Source organism: Emydura macquarii, unplaced genomic scaffold, assembly GCF_026122565.2.
Source record: "Emydura macquarii macquarii isolate MOO-44397 ecotype Brisbane River unplaced genomic scaffold, CSIRO-AGI_Emac_v2 contig_2897, whole genome shotgun sequence".
Taxonomy (NCBI): Eukaryota; Metazoa; Chordata; order Testudines; family Chelidae; genus Emydura; species Emydura macquarii.
Genome location: NW_027133034.1, coordinates 48,621,092 through 48,640,199, shown reverse-complemented (window position 1 = coordinate 48,640,199; position 19,108 = coordinate 48,621,092). Strand labels below are relative to the sequence as shown.

Below are 19,108 nucleotides of genomic sequence, written 5' to 3'. Positions count from 1 at the left end.
GGTGCTTATGTTGTATAAATTGTAAGATTGCTTTATAGATAAAAGAAAAAACATTTATTACCTTTGGGGTTGGTGAATGTGTGAAGTTTGTGTGTGTCTATGGGCCTTGTTAAATAGTGCAATTTACCTATAACAGTGACCAACTAACATTTTTATTGGATGTTATTAGACTGTTGTAGCACAATGGAAATTGACCCCTTGATAAGGAAATGGCATTTTTAAATCTTCTAGTAATATAATAACTTCACATGTATTTACACACATTTTTAAATGACAAAATTAAGGCTATGTGGTGAAGTATAACTTTTATGGGATGATGATGAACATATGGAGTGATGAACAATCGGAGTGCCCCAGGGGTCAGTCCTGGGGCCGGTTTTGTTCAACATCTTTATTAATGATCTGGAGGATGGGGTAGATTGCACCCTCAGCAAGTTTGCGGACGACACTAAGCTGGGGGGAGTGGTAGATACCCTGGAGGGTAGGGATAGGATACAGCGTGACCTAAACAAACTGGAGGATTGGGCCAAAAGAAATCTAATGAGGTTCAACAAGGACAAGTGCAGAGTCCTCCACTTAGGAAGGAAGAATCCCATGCACAGCTATAGACTGGGGACCGACGAGCTGGGCAGCAGCTCTGCAGAAAAGGACCTGGGGGTAACGGTGGATAAAAAGCTGGATATGAGTCAGCAGTGTGCCCTGGTTGTCAAGAAGGCTAATGGCATATTGGGCTGCATTAGGAGGGGCATTGCCAGCAGGTCACGGGAAGTGATTATTCCCCTCTATTCGGCATTGGTGAGGCCGCATTTAGAGTATTGTGTCCAGTTTTGGGCCCCCCACTACAAAAAGGATGTGGACAAGTTGGAGAGAGTGCAGCGGAGGGCAACAAAAATGATTAGGGGGCTGGAGCACAGGACTTATGAGGAGAGGCTGAGGGAACTGGGCTTGTTTAGTCTGCAAAAGAGAAGAGTGAGGGGGGATTTGATAGCGGCCTTTAACTACCTGAAAGGGGGTTCCAGGGAGGATGGGGCTAGGCTGTTCTCGGTGGTGGCAGATGACCGAACAAGGAGCAACGGTCTCAAGTTGCAGGGCGGGAAGTCTAAGTTGGACATTAGGAAAAAGTTTTTCACTAGGAGGGTGGTGAAGCACTGGAATGGGTTACCTAGGGAGGTGGTGGAATCTCCATCCTTAGAGGTTTTTAAGGTGAGGCTTGACAAAGCCCTGGTTGGGATGATATAGCTGAGGTTAGTCCTGCTTTGAGCAGGGGGTTGGACTAGATGACCTCCTGAGGTCCCTTCCAACTCTAATATTCTATGATTCTATATGGCATGTGTAAAATGTCTGTATACCTTAACTCAGTGATTCACAATTTTTTCCAGGCCCCTCCCATTTAGCGGTATGGGCTGGGCAGGATGGTTGCAGACCTCCAGGTTTAAAACCCATGTCTTATTTTGCACCTGAGGCGAAGCATTCAGAGGAAACCAATGCTGGTCATTTAAGTATTCTACAAGGGCAAAGTCACATTCAGCAAGGAAAAGAATTGATTTTTCTTTGAGTTCAAACACATAATTCCAAACTTTGCCACATAAAAGCCACCAAACTTCAGTTTGGAAGAAAAACTGCTAATGTTGAGTTACCTTTTTTTTCCCATCAAACAATGAAGAAGCATGCACTGGTCTTTTAATAAAATTGTCAACTTCTACAGCTTCATCAGGTACTTTTTTCAGTTCCACTGGCATCCACTTAACTGCCAAAGCTTTCCAGTGAAGTAAACATTGTGTCCAAATAGCTTGGAGTGCAATAGTCTGGATTTTAGTCACAAGATCACTTCACTGTGTTTTCTTCTTATAGCTCTAGCACCAGTGCCAGTACTAACACAGCAATACGATCCACTCCAGCTGCAAGAACTGATTGTTGAAAACTTCACAGATTTGCACCAGTCCCCTGTCCTGCCATACCGCATCCTCTCAGTGGACAGCAAAACAGGCAGTCCTCATGTATAGGTCTTTCCCACTCATATTGGACAAATATTAAGTTGGGCAGAATAAAACACTCTAGTTTCATCCAAGTATAATAAGAATGGACTTTCTTGAGCTCTTCCAAACACGAGTTTCCCAAACATCTCCAGCCATGTCATGAATTTGTCAGTTGACTGACTCACTGGAAAGGGAAATTACTTGAATTTAACTGGCTGCCGCAGATTCCAGCATAACACTGGTTGATCTTTTTGTCTCAAATATTGTCGTTTCTGTAGTTAGGAGGCGTGGTGGCTTTTATTATCCAGTGACACCAAATAATGACACTCGAAGAGCTTTCATGTTTACAACTTTTCTTTATGAAACAGGCATATGATTTTGTAGGCTGATAACTTTTTGCTTAAATTAATGAGTTTCTTTCTTAGTTGGTCTCCAGATGGTCCACCTCTCTTAATGGCTGTATGCATGTCCAAAAATCCTTTACTTGTTTACTACAACTCCTTTAAAGTATCATGGTACCTGGCAAGCATTCTGGTGTATATTTTGCTCTGAATTTGCCAGAGAGGAAAGTCAGGCAGCAAGTGACCAGACCACAGAAAGAGGAAGAAAGGGTGGGTGGTTGGGACAATCCTGCTGTTTGACTCCATTTCATAGGGCAGGAAGGTAATTCAGTTAATTTTCCTTACAGGAAAAGCCGAGGAGCTAAAAGCCATCTGCAGATTCAGCAGGCATTACTGCAGTGCTTTGTGTTCAGTTCTCAGTTTTGAATTTATCTCCACTCTGCTCCTGATGTCCCCGCCCCGTCTTTCATCCTTCCAGTTAGTACCTTGTCCTGTCTCTGAACTCCCTCGTTTTGAGACTGGTTGGCATGCTCCATGACCCTCTCCTGTGTGTCCTCCAGTCCATGACCTCTTGGGCCATTGCCACTTTTTTGTCCCAAGTCTCTGCCCTCGTGGGTCAGCCCAGCAGTTGAAGTTAAAAAATGGGATTGTTTCTAAATATTTATATTTATAAACAGTGCTTTTTATACATGTTTTTTTTAAAAGCCTCTTTATTCCTTTAAACGTCTATCCACTCCCAAAAATAGTGGCTGTCATTTCTTAGCAAGATTTACAAACAAAAATGGATTTGAAATTTCTGGGCCAGGCCATTTTAGAAAGATGACTGTGTAAAAACAGCTTTAAAATAAAGTTGGAGGAGTCTTTTTGTAAATTGCCATCTAAAAATAAAACTGATTTTATTGTGTAATGTTAAAACTGATAAACTAATACAAACTTTTAGAGTTGATAGGCCCTCTGTTCTTTACAGGAGTCTAAATATAGCAGGGGGCCAAGATTTTACACATCATATGGTATGTGTTTATAATAGGGTAAATTAAGGAAGGACAGACTGGTCTTAAAAGGCCAGTGTTATGATGATGATTTTTTAAAAAACATACATTTATTAGTAATAGAACTTTAAGCGATCAAATTTAGAGGAACTTCAAGGTCAAACTTAAGCTTTACCATGCTGTTTCTTACTTTTTGCATTTTTCTTTGCTTGCACAATGAACATACTTTATTTCTTTTTAGTCACTGTCATCCTTTCATACCTGAAATACAGCTTAATATTTCAGTATCTTTGTGCTGAAATCCCTGTAATGGAATGATAATTTAAATTACACTTTACACTGGGATTTTTAAAAGATTTAGGGAAACATTTTTGTCTGACTTTGTAAAAGAGTGCTCAGATAATAATAATAATATTCAATAATAATAATAGTAAAATAATATTTGTGTGTGTGTGAGAGTGAGAGAGAGAAGAATACATAAAACCTAAATTTTAGCCAAATTTGACCTGACTGTTTGTTTTGTAATTGTGAATTTCCTGGCTTTTGTTGACTTGTGTTACAACTCTGAAATTGTAGTTCTTTAAATGCATTGATTGGAATATATTCTTATTTTTAACAAGTAGTGCTTTGTTTTGAGTTATGCTCTAATAATTTTGTTAAACTCAAGTTAATGGTGAAAAGTCTCGCTGTTATGAAAAATGGCTTTTGTATAATAGGTTCATAACTTTATTTTGAATATGTGCTTCATCTGCAGATAGAATTAGGACTCTTACATTGATAAAAATACATGCAATTTATCAAATTGACTGACTGTCATTTTTTAAATTAAACTCCGTTTTCTGAAGTATAGCATTCATGTTTCCTCCGTTTTCTTTAACTGTTTATTTTTCTTTCTTTTGGTTTAGGAGGGTCCTAATAGTCTGATCAATGAAGAAGAATTCTTTGATGCTGTTGAAGCTGCTCTTGACAGACAGGATAAAATAGAAGAACAGGTATTAATAGAACTAAATATCTAAGAGGAAATTAGTTCTTACTTTTTTAAAGTACCATATTTCAACCTAAGATCTTTAAAAATCTTTTTATGGTCCAAATTCTGTACTGGGATACATTCACAGGACTCCTATTACCGGTGAGCAAAGTCCTACCAAAGCTATGTGCACAGAAGTTTGACCCTTAGAAATTGTATAGTAAAAGATTGATTGAATGATAGCACCTGGGAGTCCTCCTTATGGACCAGGACCCCATTGTGTTAGGCATTGTACAAACAGAACAAAAAGACAATTCATACCCCAAAGAGTCTACAGGCTTAAGTAGTAAGTACTAGTTCTTCTTCGAATGGGTGCAAAACTTTAGGTGCACATGAAGATTGCACATGCGCCCTATGCCTCCTTGTGGCAGACACCAAGGCTGTATAGGAGTACGTGGGTGAATCACCCACATTTCCTTCTCTATCCCTTTGGCCTAAGACAGAACCCTAGTGTGTCTGCCTAAAGCATAGTTGGCCTTTTCTTCTCTTTCTCTCAGTTAGTTTATAGTTGTTAGGTCAGTGTTTAGTATAGTTAGATTTAGGGGAGAGGATTGTTTTTTCCCCTCTCTTTTCCCTTGTCTTCTCCTGGTGGGGGTATGCCTCATTCACCAGGCTTCAGATCCTGCCTCTCTCTTGCCAGGAAGCTATACCAATAAGTGACAGGCACCCCAAGTGTGTCTGTTGCCTGCGGGAGTCCCATGTCTCCCAGAATCACTCCTTCTGTTTGGCCCTTTAAGACCAGGCTAGGAAAAACAAAGAGATAAAGCTCAAACTGTTGGCTAGGGAACACTCCCTGTAACCACCCCCTGAGCCAGGTCAGGAGATTACACCTCCCCCCCTCGGTACATCTATCCATGGACAGATCCAGCACCCTGTCAATACTGAGGCATGTTTCCCCTAAAAAAGGGAAGTCTTTAGAGCCTGCTGGGAAGACTCCCAAAAAGAGGAGCACCAACTCTCTAGGGTTCTAAGGAGCCAGCTCCAAAAAAGACCAGGTCCCCATCGAGAATTTTGTACTCCAAAAGTACTGTTAGTACCGTTGAAGCCAAAGACTCTTTCTCTGGTACTGGTGGGCATGCAAAGTCTTGGAGCTCTAAGGACTGGAGGCACAGCTCTGATAGGGCAAATATATCCTCCACCAGTAAGGAGCATAAGCCTGGGGTACCATATATTTCGGCCTTGCCATTGGCATCAAAGTATCCTGCTCAGCCATTAGTCCTGTCACGCACCTTAACCCAGCCAATGGTATCAATGTAAGCTGCTCAGATGGGGGTATCTGTGCAAGTGGTACCCTCAATCCCAAGCAAATATTGGTACCTGGCATCTACAATGATGCAGTACACCCATCATCATTGGTATCATCAGGTACAGCAACCTCGGTCACTACTGGGGTCCTTTTTGGTATCACAGGAGTTGATACTTGAGACCTCTCGGTGTTGGATGAACCAGTGTGTCCATTGTTGTTAGGTACTGAGTGTCTCTCAGTACTGAGACCTCTGTCTGAGTGGCCACTTCATGGTGCAGGACTGTGCTCCATCCTCAATTGCTGCCCCACTGTAGGAGGATGTAGAGGAAGAGGACTCCCAATTGGTCCCTTCGATTTCAGTGACAGATTCTCCTGCAGACCCCTTCAGGAATCCACTTTTGCGCAGGGAGGGCCTTGCTGGTCAGCAAGAAAAGTGGAACCAATCTTGTATGCCACCCCTGCTTCCTTATGGGCTCCCCCCCCAGTGACCATACTGTGGGCTGCCATTTGACAGCAATTTAAGACTACTGGTACTGTCCCTCAAGGAGACTAGGGTTTCACATCCTCCACTACCCATCCATGACAAGAGAAGATGTTTGAAGAGCAGGATGCTAGGGCAGATGAAGAGGTCATCCCTGAGTTTCCCATAATGTTGTTGATGGATGTAGCAGTTATAGCTCAACCTCCTTCCACGGATGAAAACTTCAGGCATTTTTCAGGACCTCATTAGCAGGGTAGCAGACACCCTGCAGATCCTTCTGGAGGAGGTCAAAGATCCTCAGAACAAGTCGCTAGATATTTTGCAGTCAGTAATACCCTCCAGAATGGTGTTACCTTTTAATGAGGTTTCATGAATCTTGCTAAGACAGTGAAGCAAACACTTGCCACTGTTGCACCAATGGATTCCAACTTTTTATTTTCCCATCCCCCACCTTACTCCTTATTGGTGGAGGCAGTGAATGAACAGGATAGGCATCTCTTTTTTGAGATCTGCCCCCTGTGACAAGGACCAAAACTGAGTGGATCTCTTTGGGTGAAAGTTTGTCTTGTCCACTTACTTCTGTTTTGGATTGCAAACTATCAGGCGGTCATGACCAAACACTACTTTACTAATTACAACAAGCTTGTGAGCTTTATTGAGCAGCTGCCCCATGACTGCAGGGAGCAATTCTAGTACGTAGTTGCAGAGGGTCGCTATAGGCAAAAATAGCTCTCTAAGCATCCCTAGACACTGCTGCCACTAGCTCCATGGCAGTAGCTATGCGCAGGTTGTGATGGCTCCAACTTTTATGGTTTCCAAGAAAGGTTCAGAGTATAGTAAAGGACCTTTCCTATGATGGTCATAGGCTTTTTCAGAGACCATGAATGACTCCCTGCACATTCTGAAGGACTCCAAGATTACCCTACCTTCCTCAGGCATTTACACACCTACGAGCAAGAAGCGGTTTAGTAGGTCAGACTGTCCAGAGGTTGTGCCCTGCTCAGTTCTTAGGATACCACTGATTTGCAGAACCCCCTACAAAGAGAGAGAGGTTTCAGAGGAAGAGACCTGTTCCATGGCCCTCCACAATCACCCAGGTGTCATCTAAACAGCAGTTTTGATGGGCTGGTCAAGAGTTCAAATCATCCCACTCCTCAGGATTTAGAGCTGCTCCCTTTAGCCCCATCTCCCTCTCATTGAGGACTGCCTTGTCGATTTACACCAGGCTTAGGAGCAAATGACCATGGACCGTGGGTCTTACAGGTCATAACATCAGGCTATACCATCCAGTTTGTGTGTGTGTCTGTCTCTCTTTTCTACCCCCATTCCCCATCCCTCTTTAGGGCCCCTCTCACGAACTTCTACTAAGGCAAGAAGTGGACTCTCTTCTCCAGCTAGGAGCAATAGAACTGGTCCCTTACCCGGAAAGGGATTGGTTTTCATTCCTCGACCTACAAGATGCCTTCTTCCATATAACTGTACACCCATTGCACAAGAAATATCTATGGTTCACCATAGGCCAAGATCATTTTTAATACCAAGTGCTCCCCTTCTGTCTATCCTTGGCCCAAAGAGTGTTTTCAAAGGTTTTAGTAGTAATGGCAGCTTACCTTCAACCAGAAATAATCCTGACCTTCATGTACTTCAACAACTGGCTATTCTAGGGTCTTTCCTTCAAGGTAGTATTATCATCTACCCAGAAGGCTTACAACTGAACGTACAGAAATCCACGCTAGTACCAGTACAAAGAATATAGTTTATAGGGGTATACTTTGACTCCGTGACAACTAGAGTGTACCTATCTTCAGACAGATTTGTGATTGAGAGGACTGGTAGGAACAGTTCAGGGAAGCCCTCGGACCACAATAAGACTTCAACTTCTGAGCCATATGGCAGCTTGCACCTTTGTGATCAATCATGCAAAGCTATGCTCTGCTGCTTCCAAGGTTGGCTCAGAACTGCCTGTTCTTCAAACAGGGACACCTTGGACCAGGCAGATGACAGTTTCCTTGCACCTAAAGAACTCCCTAAACGGTGGAAGAAGCAACTCCACATTTGTTCCATAATCTCTTTGTCACGTAACCCCATCAGTGTCTCTGACAACTGATGCATCCCTGATGCACCCTCACAACTCGGGTCAGAGGGATAACCAATGAAATCAGTCTTGATATCAGCCTCTTGGGCTCAGGGCAATCAGGAATTCTTGCCTTCATTTCCTGAACCTCGTCAGGGGCAAAACAATCAGGGTCATGACGTGAAAGGACGTTGTCCATCAACAAGAAGGAAGGAGTAAGATCCTCCTTGTGCACTGAAGCTATAAAGCTCTAGAACTGGTGCATAGTCCACCATATCCATATTTCAGTGGTCCACCTCACAGGCATCTGGAACATCACAGCTAGTGCTCTCAACAGACACTGCTCCCTCAATTATGAATGGGAGCGGGACACTCAGGTTTTCCCTGGCATTTTCCAGAGATGAGACTGCAAGATATCAATCTTTTCGCCACCTCCAAGAACAGGAAGTGTTCTCTTTTCCATTTGGGGCGAGGGGGGCGGGTCTGGGTCACCACTCCCTGTGGGATGTCTTCCTTCTCCTATGGAGGAAGAGCCTGGTCTATGCCTTTTCCCCCATAACTCCTAATTATAAGGGTATTGAACAAGATCAGGTAGGATAAAGCCAGTTATCTTGATAGTACTTACCTGGTCTGAGACAAGCTTGATACCCATACCTGCTTGTGTCCAACCATCAATCAAGCTCCCAACCAATCCTCATCTGGATGTTGGTCATATGCTTCACCCCAGCTTAGCAGCTCTACACCTCAGAGCATGGTTCCTGGGTGGTCCTCAGGAATAGAAGTTTCCTGCTGTACTGAGGGGCAGCAGATGTTGTTGTTAAACAGTAGAAAAACATCAGTCCACACTACTCTACTCTACATGCAAAAATGGAAGAGATTAATCCATTGAGACAGTGGTTGCTGCCTCAAGCTGGAATCCGTTCCCATTTCCCTCATCCTGGATTACCTGTTGGATCTGAAGACACCTGGGTTATCCATCAGTTCAAGGTACACATGGCTACCATATCAGCCTTTCATCTTCTGGTCGAGGGACTCTCCCATTTTTGCTCACCTGGTATCATCCAGATTTATTAAGGGTCTGAGTAATCTCTTCTCCCACATTAGACACCCTGCCCCATCTTGAGACCTCAGCCTGGTTCTTAACTACCTCACAAGACCTCAATTTGTACCACTATTGACCTGCTCCCTACTTCATTTATCTGTGAAGACAGCCACCTTAGTTGCCATCACATCGGCCCATAGGGTCAGGGAGATTGGAGCCTTAATGGCAGATTCCATCCCCCTTTACCTTTTTTTAATAAAGTCTCTTTAAATCTGCATTCTAAGTTCCTACCAAAGGTTATATCGGATTTTCATCTTAACCAGTCTATCCATCTACCAGTATATTTTCTAAAACCTCCTAGTTCTCAGCAAGAATGCTATTTCAATACTCTGGACATTAGAAGAGCCTTAGCCTTCTACCTGGATAGGACCAAGTAGTTTAGGAGATTGTGAAAGGATATGAAGAGTCTAGGCAGATAGCTCAAAGGGGGCACCTATTTCTGCTCATATTTTTTAAATGAATATCAGGTTGTATCTCTACCTGCTTTGAGTCTGCAGGTGCTCAGCTCCTCCTTTCTCCCAGGGGTTAGAACACATTTACTGGCAACATTTACTGCATTTTTGAAGAATGGTCCGGTATCTGAGATACATAGAGCTTCTACTTGGATTTCAGTCCATATGTTTTCAACTCTTTAGACCCTACTTCATGCTGTCAGATCTGATGCGAAACTTGACTCTGCAGTACTGTCTTCAGTTCTGGATCCTGTTCCCAAGCACCTTTCTCCTTCTAGGGATAGTGCTCAGAAGTCAGCTGAAATGGATCACCCATAGCACTCTACTCAAAGAAGGAAATGTTACTCACCTGTGTAGTAACTGTAGTTCTTTGAGATGTGTGTTCCTATGAGTGCTTCGCTACCCGCCCTTCTTCCTCTCTGCTTCATTTATTCCCTTGGGAATGACTGCATTGAGAAGTACCTGAGGGCGATTTTCCCACACACCCCTATATAGCCTCAGTGTCTGCCATGAGGAGACATAGGGTGCATTTGTGTATCTAACAGACACTGATAGCTAGAAATCTCCTACCAAAGGCTCGAGCGGTGCGTGTGCACCTGAAATGCAGCACTACATGGGACACGCATCTCAAAGAACTACTGTTACTGCAAAGGGTGAGCAACATTGCCTTCTATAGAACATTTTGTCCTTTTTAATTTAAAACAATTTTAAAACTAAAATTAGTTTGAGAAATGTGGGCACAATGGAAACAGAAGTCCATTATCCACAGAACATGACAGCATAAATAATGTTAATAACATGGGCCAATTTATCTCCTCTAGTATCTCCAAAGCAATTCTTAATAGAAGTAAGAAACTGACAAATCCTATATAAAACTCACCTTGACTATAGTTAGGTGAATATCCTACACAAATAAGTATATCCAACACACGATAAACATTTTTCAAATCTAATTGTTGTTCTCACCTGACGTTTCTGTTACCATTAATGACTTACGAAAGGATTAAAAAAAAAAAGACTACCTCATTGTTCCGTCCTCTTACATAGGTCTGTCAGCTCTACTGCCAACTACTAAAGAGTCCACCAAACAGCTGTTACGTACTAATAAATATAACCTGTTTCTCTTAGTCTCAGAGTGAAAAGGTCAGATCACACTGGCCAACATCATTACCCTCTGGTGATGGATACTCTGCCGTGGGGACTCACAGATTTGTCCAAAAGGTGAGATGTTTCCCAGGATCTCTTCAGAGAGTACTTACTGTAAATAAAATCACTATTTCCATCCTAACTAATACCTTAGTCATATGGATTGGTGTGATCTAATTTGTAGATGTTTCTAGTAACTTTGAACATGTTACTTTCTTGCAATTGACATATCCAGGATTGGAGAGGACTTTTTTCTTGAAAAAAATCTTTAAGTTCAATGGCTATTTTAGAATATTCCTGATATGTATGTAGCAAGCTTGTTATAGTTTGAGATTAAGGAAAAATCATGCCAGAAACTTTATATTCTTTAAAGAATATATATTCTTTTTTTTATTTTAAAAAAAAAAAAATCATTAAACTAGTTAAAATAAAAAAGCTAGGGTTTTTTATCAGAGTTGATTGTGACCTGTTTCAGTGTTACTGGAAACGCTACTTTTTTCCCCCTCAGGGACGTGTTGGGAGTATAATATGTAATAGTTGCATGAAATCAGCTTTTGCTGCTGTGCTTGCTGCGTGTGGTGCTTTTGTTTTCTGTTTCTTCATTATCTTGTGCTTGGAAGTTGTGCTGAAAGCTCTGTTGTGCCTTTGTTCTGATTACTTGATTTTTTTCTTTGTCTGTCTCTGGTAGCCCTATAGTCGCTCTTCCTCCATGTCTTCCATTGATATAGTCAGTGCCTCTGATGATGTTCACAGATTCAGCACCCAGGTACTGTAAGAATACATAGAGTGGGTTTGTATATTGGTGTGCGGTATTTCACCTTCTCTCCATCCTGGGTTCCTTTTGTTCCATTAATCACTTGTGCTTGTTTTAGATGAGTATAAAATAGACACATACCAAGGAATTCTCTATTCCTGTACTGAAAGGTTGTCTTTTTACTTCTGCTTGCATTCATATCACTCTTCCAAAGGCCTAAACCTGGGAAATAATGTAGGATTAATTTCTGCAGAAAAAATAAAAATAATAAAAAAAATACCTGGTTTGTGTGGGATGGAGATAAATTTGACTTAAAATGAAGGATAGTTGTTACGCTTGCATGCAAATCATTTATTCAAAAGTGTTTAATTTCCTAGTCTTTTTCACATATTTAGTTAATGTATGTGTTACAATGACCATTAAGAAACTAAATCTTTTTACGTTTCAACGGCACTGTTTGCACCACTGAGATGGCCAGTATGTCATGTAATTCAGCCCTAAACGTGTATTTTAGAATGCTATATTGGATATGCATGGCTTGGGTTTGGAATCTTTTTTAAAAATATACTTTATTATACCCATTTGTGTAAGATTCACCTCTAGACTGATTTGTGGCAAGGGCCAAGACATGCAATACCCAAATCTAAATATACTTGTAGATCAGTAAGTGGAAATTAGATAAGCATTGGATTTTAATGGCCTCATTGAAATGTTCAATGGACAAAGCTATTCAAAGAAGCAATGGACTAAGCAGTTCTTGACATAAAAGATAACAATATACCCTTCTGACAATTAAGCAACAGAAGAAGGATTACAGGACTTCATCAAAAAGCAGATAAATTGCTCTGTCATATAGGCTGATCTACAGCTTTAACCATGGCCACTGTACAGTTGCTCATGACACCTGTTTTAATAAGCCCTGTGTAAAGCCTCAGGGCCAAATTTTTAAAGGTATTTAGACATTGCTGTGCTCAGCATTGCAAAGCCTTAACTGATTTAGGAGTCTGAATCTCATTTCCAAAAGGAGTTTAGACACTTAGGAACCAAAATCCCATTAACAGTCATTACCTAAATAGCTTTGAAATATCTGGGCCTTAGCCCTTAAATTGTTAACAACAAAGATTGAAGAAGATTGAGCTGGGAATCTATTTTCATGAAAATATCTTAGAGTTTATCAGACTAGGAGGCTGTAATTTTGGAAGAAAATTAGTAAAGCGTCCTTAAGCTTAAGAATTTTGAAAGATAAAATAGCGGAGAACTTATTGAGTTCTCAGACTTGCCTTTCCTACAACTGAGTTTTCCCTCTGCTCTCCATTACAAGAGGCAGAACCAGACCCAGTGGTCATCAGGCAAACAACTTGGCTCTTCCTTCAGAATATGCAAGCCAGTGAAAATACTTCCAAAACTGAAAAACAGAATAATAAGTGTGTATATAATAAACTTTCCTTGAATAAATGCGTCTCCAGACCATTATCATATTTTTCATTAAACTGAATTTGTTCATCCAACTATTGGGCAGATTAGAATGACCAATCTGGACATTCAATAAAGAGAAATCATCATCAGGCATCAAATTTCTCACTCATTTCCAGGCACCCTATTCCTACAAGTGGAATTTCAACAATAGTGACATCTCGAGGGAGAGTCTTGCATATCTGTTTACAATTTGAAAAAGCAAACATACTTCAATGGATTACTTGGGTATCCACAGCATGCAGTACACTCCTACCAAAGGTAGTGCCTGTCCATCTAAGCTGTAATGTCTGGCACACTTTGCAATAGAGGATTATGTTTCTTCCTGGCAGGTTTCTTAGGATGCAAGAGGGTTCTCAGCCCCAAAGGTCAGTAAAACCCCTAATGTGATGGGCTTCGCTCTCTCCTGCAGAAGTTCACTCTCACCTTGTATGCCTTTTGAATATTTAGCCAACTAGCAATTGCTGGTTTAGTTGCTCTTTTGCTTTTTATTGCTAGCTCATACAGAACAAATACTGGTAGACTTTCTATGAGTTCCTCCACATAGGCCTTAACAGCTCTGGATATCTATCCTGTGCCAGTTTTTCTTTGGGGTGTTTAGTCTTAATGCAGAATGGAGGGTGTGACAGTTCTTGAAGTATTCAGCCCCTAGCAAGAAGAGAGTCTTGCCTGTGGTAGCTGGGTATTAGCTCCCTAACACTACCAGCCTTTCAGCCACTCAGGCACTCTCCTGCAAGCTATGCCAGCCCCGTCTATACCTTAGGTTAACAAGAATGTGCACCTGAGACACCTTGAAGCATTCCTATGTGATATCTAGCCCCTGATACTGGCTACTCTCATAAACCCCATATCCTCTTCTCCCAAAGGAGCAGTGTACCCCGGTTTACCAGTTTTATCTTAAATCACCTCTCCTGTATAATGCACAGCTTTTATGAACACTTACAGAGAGGGTGATGGAAACGTGATTACAATACAAAATAAAACGCTAACTAGGGCCTACATTTATTAAGTCATCTTTCCTATCTAATAAAATAGGCTCCTCCCTCCTTCTCCCCAAATCTCAATCTGTTGCAGAACTAGCTAGTTTCATAAGAACCAGGATCCAATCTTTCCAGCTCAACAAGATGTCTCCTCAGTGAATGGATGTCATGTGTCTTTCCCCCCATGTGATTTACTGTATTGGTCTCTTGTTTTTATTCACAGACAGGGCAATTCCCTGTCTGTTATGTTCCTTTTTACCTTCAGGTGGTTTGGATGTTTATAATTTCTTTGATTTTTCCATTGACTTTTCTGTGTTGTTGTTATAATGGTGGACAGTTGAGCAATACATTACATAATGTAGCCAGTGATGGGTGACAACTCCCTCCTGCTTAAATTGGCCATCACTGAGATAGATGATTCCCTTTCCTTCCAAAACTATAAAACATAGTTTTCAATATAGAATCATAGAAATGTAGGCCTGGAAGGGATCTTGATAGGTCATCTAGTCCAGTCCCCTGCACTGAGGTAGGACTAAGTATTATCTAGACTATCCCACAGGTTTGCCTAGCCTGTTCTTAAAAACCTTCAGTGACAGATTCCATAAGCTCCCTACATAATTTGTTCCAGTTAGTGCTTAACTGCCCTTATGGTTAGGAAGCTTTTCCTAATGTCTAACCTAAATCTCCCTTGCCACAATTTAAGCCCATTACTATTTTTCCCGTTTATCACCCTCTTTTTTTATAACAACCTTTTATGTACTTGAAGAGTGGTATCATGCCTCCCTGCAGTCTTTTCTTTTGCAGACTAAACAAACCCAGTATTTTCAGTCTTTCCTTGGAGGTCATGTTTTCTAGACATTTAATCATTTTTGTTGCTGTCCTCTGGACTTTGTCCAATTTGTCCACATCTTTCCCAAAGTGTGGTGCCCAGAACTGGACACAATTGAGGCCTTATCAGTGCGGAGTAGAGTGGAAGAATTAATTCTCATGTCTTGCTCACATGTTTGTGATTTACTGTAACCCTCAAATCTTTCTTAGGCAGTCATTTCTCATTTTGTATTTGTGCAACTGATAATTCCTTCCTACTTTGATTTTGTCTTTATTGAATTTCATGCTGTTTACTTTAGATCATTTCTCCAGTTTGTCAATATCATTTTGAATTCTAATCCTGTCCTCCAAAGCACTTGCAACCCCTCTCAGCTTGATATCATCCACAGACTTTTAAAATGTATTCTCTATGCCATTATCCAAATCACTTACGAAGATACTGAATAGAACTGGACCCAGGATAGATCCCTGTTGGACCCTCATTCAATATGCTCTTCTCCCTTACTGTGAACCATTGAATATGGTTTTCCAGCTAGCTGTGCATCCGCTTTAGAGTAGGTTCACCTAGGCTGTATTTCCCTAGTTTGCTTCTGAGGTCATGTGAGACAATACCAAAAGCCTTACTAAAGTAGAGATATATCACATCTACTGCTTTCTCCTATTCACAGGGCTTGTTACCCTGTTAAAGAAGAATAATAGGTTGAGTTGACCTGATTTTTCTTCACAAATCCATTTTGACTGTTGTTTACCAGTTTAACTTGAAGATGTTTACAAATTGATTATTTGCTCCATTATCTTTCTGGGTACCAAAATTAAGCTGACTGGTCTGTAATTCCCTGGGTTGTTCTTACTCCCTTTTTTATAGATAGATGCTATATTTGTCCTTTTCCAGTCTTCTGGGATCTCTGATTGTCCTCCATGAGTTCTCAAAGACAATCGCTAATGGCTCAGAGATCTCGTAAGCCAGTTTCTTAAGTATTATAGGATGTATTTCATCAGGCCCTGCCAACTTTAAGACATTTAACTTGTTTAAGGCCTGGCCTATACTTACCAGCAAATTCGGCGGCAGTCAACGGGCGTTACGCAAGCTCTGTAGAGTAGAGTAGCTTGCATAACTTACGTCGACTTCCTAGAGTCCATTCTGTGGACCGTCTCCACTATGCTGCGCTGACAGGAAATGCGTACCCATCGACACAGTGCTACACTTTTTGTGGAGGTGGTTTTACTAAATTGACTTACGTATTGATTGAGGGGGTCTTCACTTCCACCCAATCAATCTGGATAAATCGATCTGATGGTGGTGAATTTGCTGCCGTCAGTGAAGACGTACCCTAAGTAATTCTTAACTTGTTCTTTCCCTATTTTAGCTTCAGATCCTACCCCATTTACTCTGATGTTCACTGTGCTAGTCATCTGGTCTCTGAGAACCTTTCTGGTGAAAACCAAAACAAAAAATTTAACACTTTGGCCATTGCTGCATTTTCTGTCATCTTCCATCCTCATTGGTTAATGGGGCTTCTCTGTCCTTGGTCTTCCTCTGAGCTGTCTCTTCGTATCCAGATGTTTTAGAGGACCTTTACTTAGAAAATCTGCCCACTTGAAGGGTGTAAACGGTGTCCTGGAAAGGAGAGGAGGAGGAATCATGTAGAGGAAACCTGTTGCCCAGGTCTGAGAGAGGGTGGTCTTCCTGCCTGAGTTATAAAGTGAAAGGAGGACAAACTTTTCTTTGTCAGTTAATTTTAACAAAACTTTATGGACTGGTATCTCATCCTTCTCTTATCACTCATCCTGCTCCCACAGAACATCTATAAATTAAACAAATCAGCACTGAACTCCCATGAAATATAGTCCTCATTGCATACAGCGTTTCATTATTTGTTTGAGAAGTTTAACTTTTAAAGTGTGATTCAGAGTACAGTTACCGCCTTTCCTAATCTTGAGTGTACAGCCCAGAAAGTACATAATACAAACAAAAGCCTTCGTTATATTAAAATGAAATATAAACACAACCTTTCTGTTTCCATCTCAGGCAAATTAGAAAAATACATTAATAAATATTCCTTTGCTCCTTCCTCTGCTTAAACTTGTTATAATATACTTCATTTGGTAAATGCTTTTATTTGACATGTGGCATATGTTTGTGTATAAAGAAACGTCTTTCTACATCATACACAAAGTATTTATGCCTCCATGTTGCTAATTTTATTCATGATTGTGTTCTGCTTAAGATACCAGACATAGTGTAATATCTTGTTTAATTTTTATTCAAGTTCTATATTTTAAATAAACTTCCTTTAGTCTCTACTTCTGTAGGATTAAGGCAGACATTGCAAATTACACATTAATCTGCATGGTGCTGTACCATGTATTTTGAATATTCATTTATGTTTAAGTTACACACACAATTGAAGCAAACGTTTCTACCATGTTATAAAACGTATCTGTTGAGTAACATAATATTTTTTTTCTTCTATAATTATCACAGATTATAATTTTGATTGAAAAAGAACAGGTTTGGAAATGTGATCTGACATGATTTGGCACCTACTTTCCATGGCAGATACTATAAATGTGTATAGAAAACTTTCAGCCCTGTTCATGCCCCACAGCCATATACCTAAAGGATGCTTTTCATACAGACAGAAGGAATACAAATATGTAGTATCTGTGTAGTTTAAAGAATAGATGGATGTATATTAAGTACATTTTTCTAAAGACTGCAGTAATTCTCATACAGCAAACAGTAATTTAAAATATTTTTAAAAAGATGATGCAAAAAATTCATTCATTTATCTTTTAATGTTATGGCATGCAAACACTTTGGAGATTAAACTAATTGACAGTGGCCCTTTAAATCAGCAAATACAGTAGAATGCTACTGACAGACTGTAGCAGTTTGCACTAATCCAGAATAGTAGATGTTTAACATGTCACTCACATTTGGTTTTCCTTCACTGCAGCCCATAAAGCTTTTGAGACATCTGAAGCTTACAATATGGATTTGACTTTCTAAGAGTAGAAAACTAGTGGCTTTGATCTGTTTTTCATTGCTCAGGTTCTGTTCATTAAATGCAAATTATTTAAAAAAATAAAAAAATAAAAATGTTCTGCACTTCAGTTGATTCTGTTTATCTAGGTACTTACAATGGCCACTATCTCAAGTATCTGAGCACCTCCTAAATATTGCAAAAGGTAGCAAAGCAATCTCTCTTCCTTCCCCATAGGTAGAAGTAAAAACTTGAATAGTTAGTACAACTATTAAGGTTGGGAGTGAGAGAGATGGAGGATGTGTGGGAAGTATTTATGGGAGAAAATCATGTGATTAGGGATGAGTTTTGCTTTTGGTTCTGAATGCTGCGAGGCCTCTACTAACTTTCTCTGGTGGTGTGTTCCATTGTCTATGTCCAGCTCCTACGCAAGATCTATTGCTAGTATTTTATAGTGACTTCTGATATTACTGTACAGTGCCCTGAATGTCCTGTCAAGGAGGTGTCAGGAATGCCTTATAAATATTGCATTTTTTTCTCTAAAGGTAGAAGAGATGGTCCAGAATCACATGACTTACTCTTTACAGGATGTAGGAGGAGATGCCAATTGGCAGCTGGTAGTAGAAGAAGGTGAAATGAAGGTAAATAAAATTGTTGCACAATATTTTATAACATTTTTTAATTCATGTACAATTATACCGAAATCTGTCTTTATAATATTAATGCTGATACAGGGCCATATTCTAATATCCTTACTCCACAAGTAATCACATGGATTTAAAATATGAGTAATGGAATAAGGTGCTATCAATCAGATATAAAAGGATCACCATTTTATATCTTTAAGTACACATGGTGTTCTTTATAACTTTATGCCAGGCGTTCCATTCCTTTGCAGAGGGAGATTGCTTTCCTTTATCACCCTCTCTCTTCCATAAGGTCCCATATTAGAGTGTCTTGGGCTACCTGGTGTCTGAATCTACCCTAAACTACCCTGCCACAGACTGACTTTGTGGACCATGCTGAAACATTAATTTGTTAATGCTCTTTCATCTAGTTCTCTTTGAAATGGGATTAGCTCAAAGTATTAACAAAATCATTTTTCTTTCAGTGGCTTTGCATATACATATTTACGGGTACTGCTCCACCTTGTGGTAGAGCCTTCTTCTAACAGTGTCAGCTGGTTAGGTGTCACCCCCTCAGTTCCTTCCAACCACATGCCTAGAAGGATGTGAATGTTCCTGGTTTCTTA

At 40.5% G+C, this 19,108-nt stretch overlaps 1 protein-coding gene across 2 annotated transcripts in view; it reads left to right on the top strand.

The window, feature by feature from the left end:
- The window catches only part of CERT1 (ceramide transporter 1), a 123,093-nt gene that overhangs the window by 86,580 nt on the left and 17,405 nt on the right, over positions 1 to 19,108 (top strand). The window contains exons 9-12 of one of the 2 annotated variants that reach the window (XM_067569189.1): positions 4,212 to 4,298; positions 10,817 to 10,909; positions 11,523 to 11,600; positions 18,402 to 18,497. In XM_067569189.1, the coding sequence (XP_067425290.1) occupies positions 4,212 to 4,298; positions 10,817 to 10,909; positions 11,523 to 11,600; positions 18,402 to 18,497 (354 nt within the window). The remainder of the gene's footprint in view (positions 1 to 4,211; positions 4,299 to 10,816; positions 10,910 to 11,522; positions 11,601 to 18,401; positions 18,498 to 19,108) is intronic. The other variant, XM_067569190.1, reaches the window with a different exon arrangement.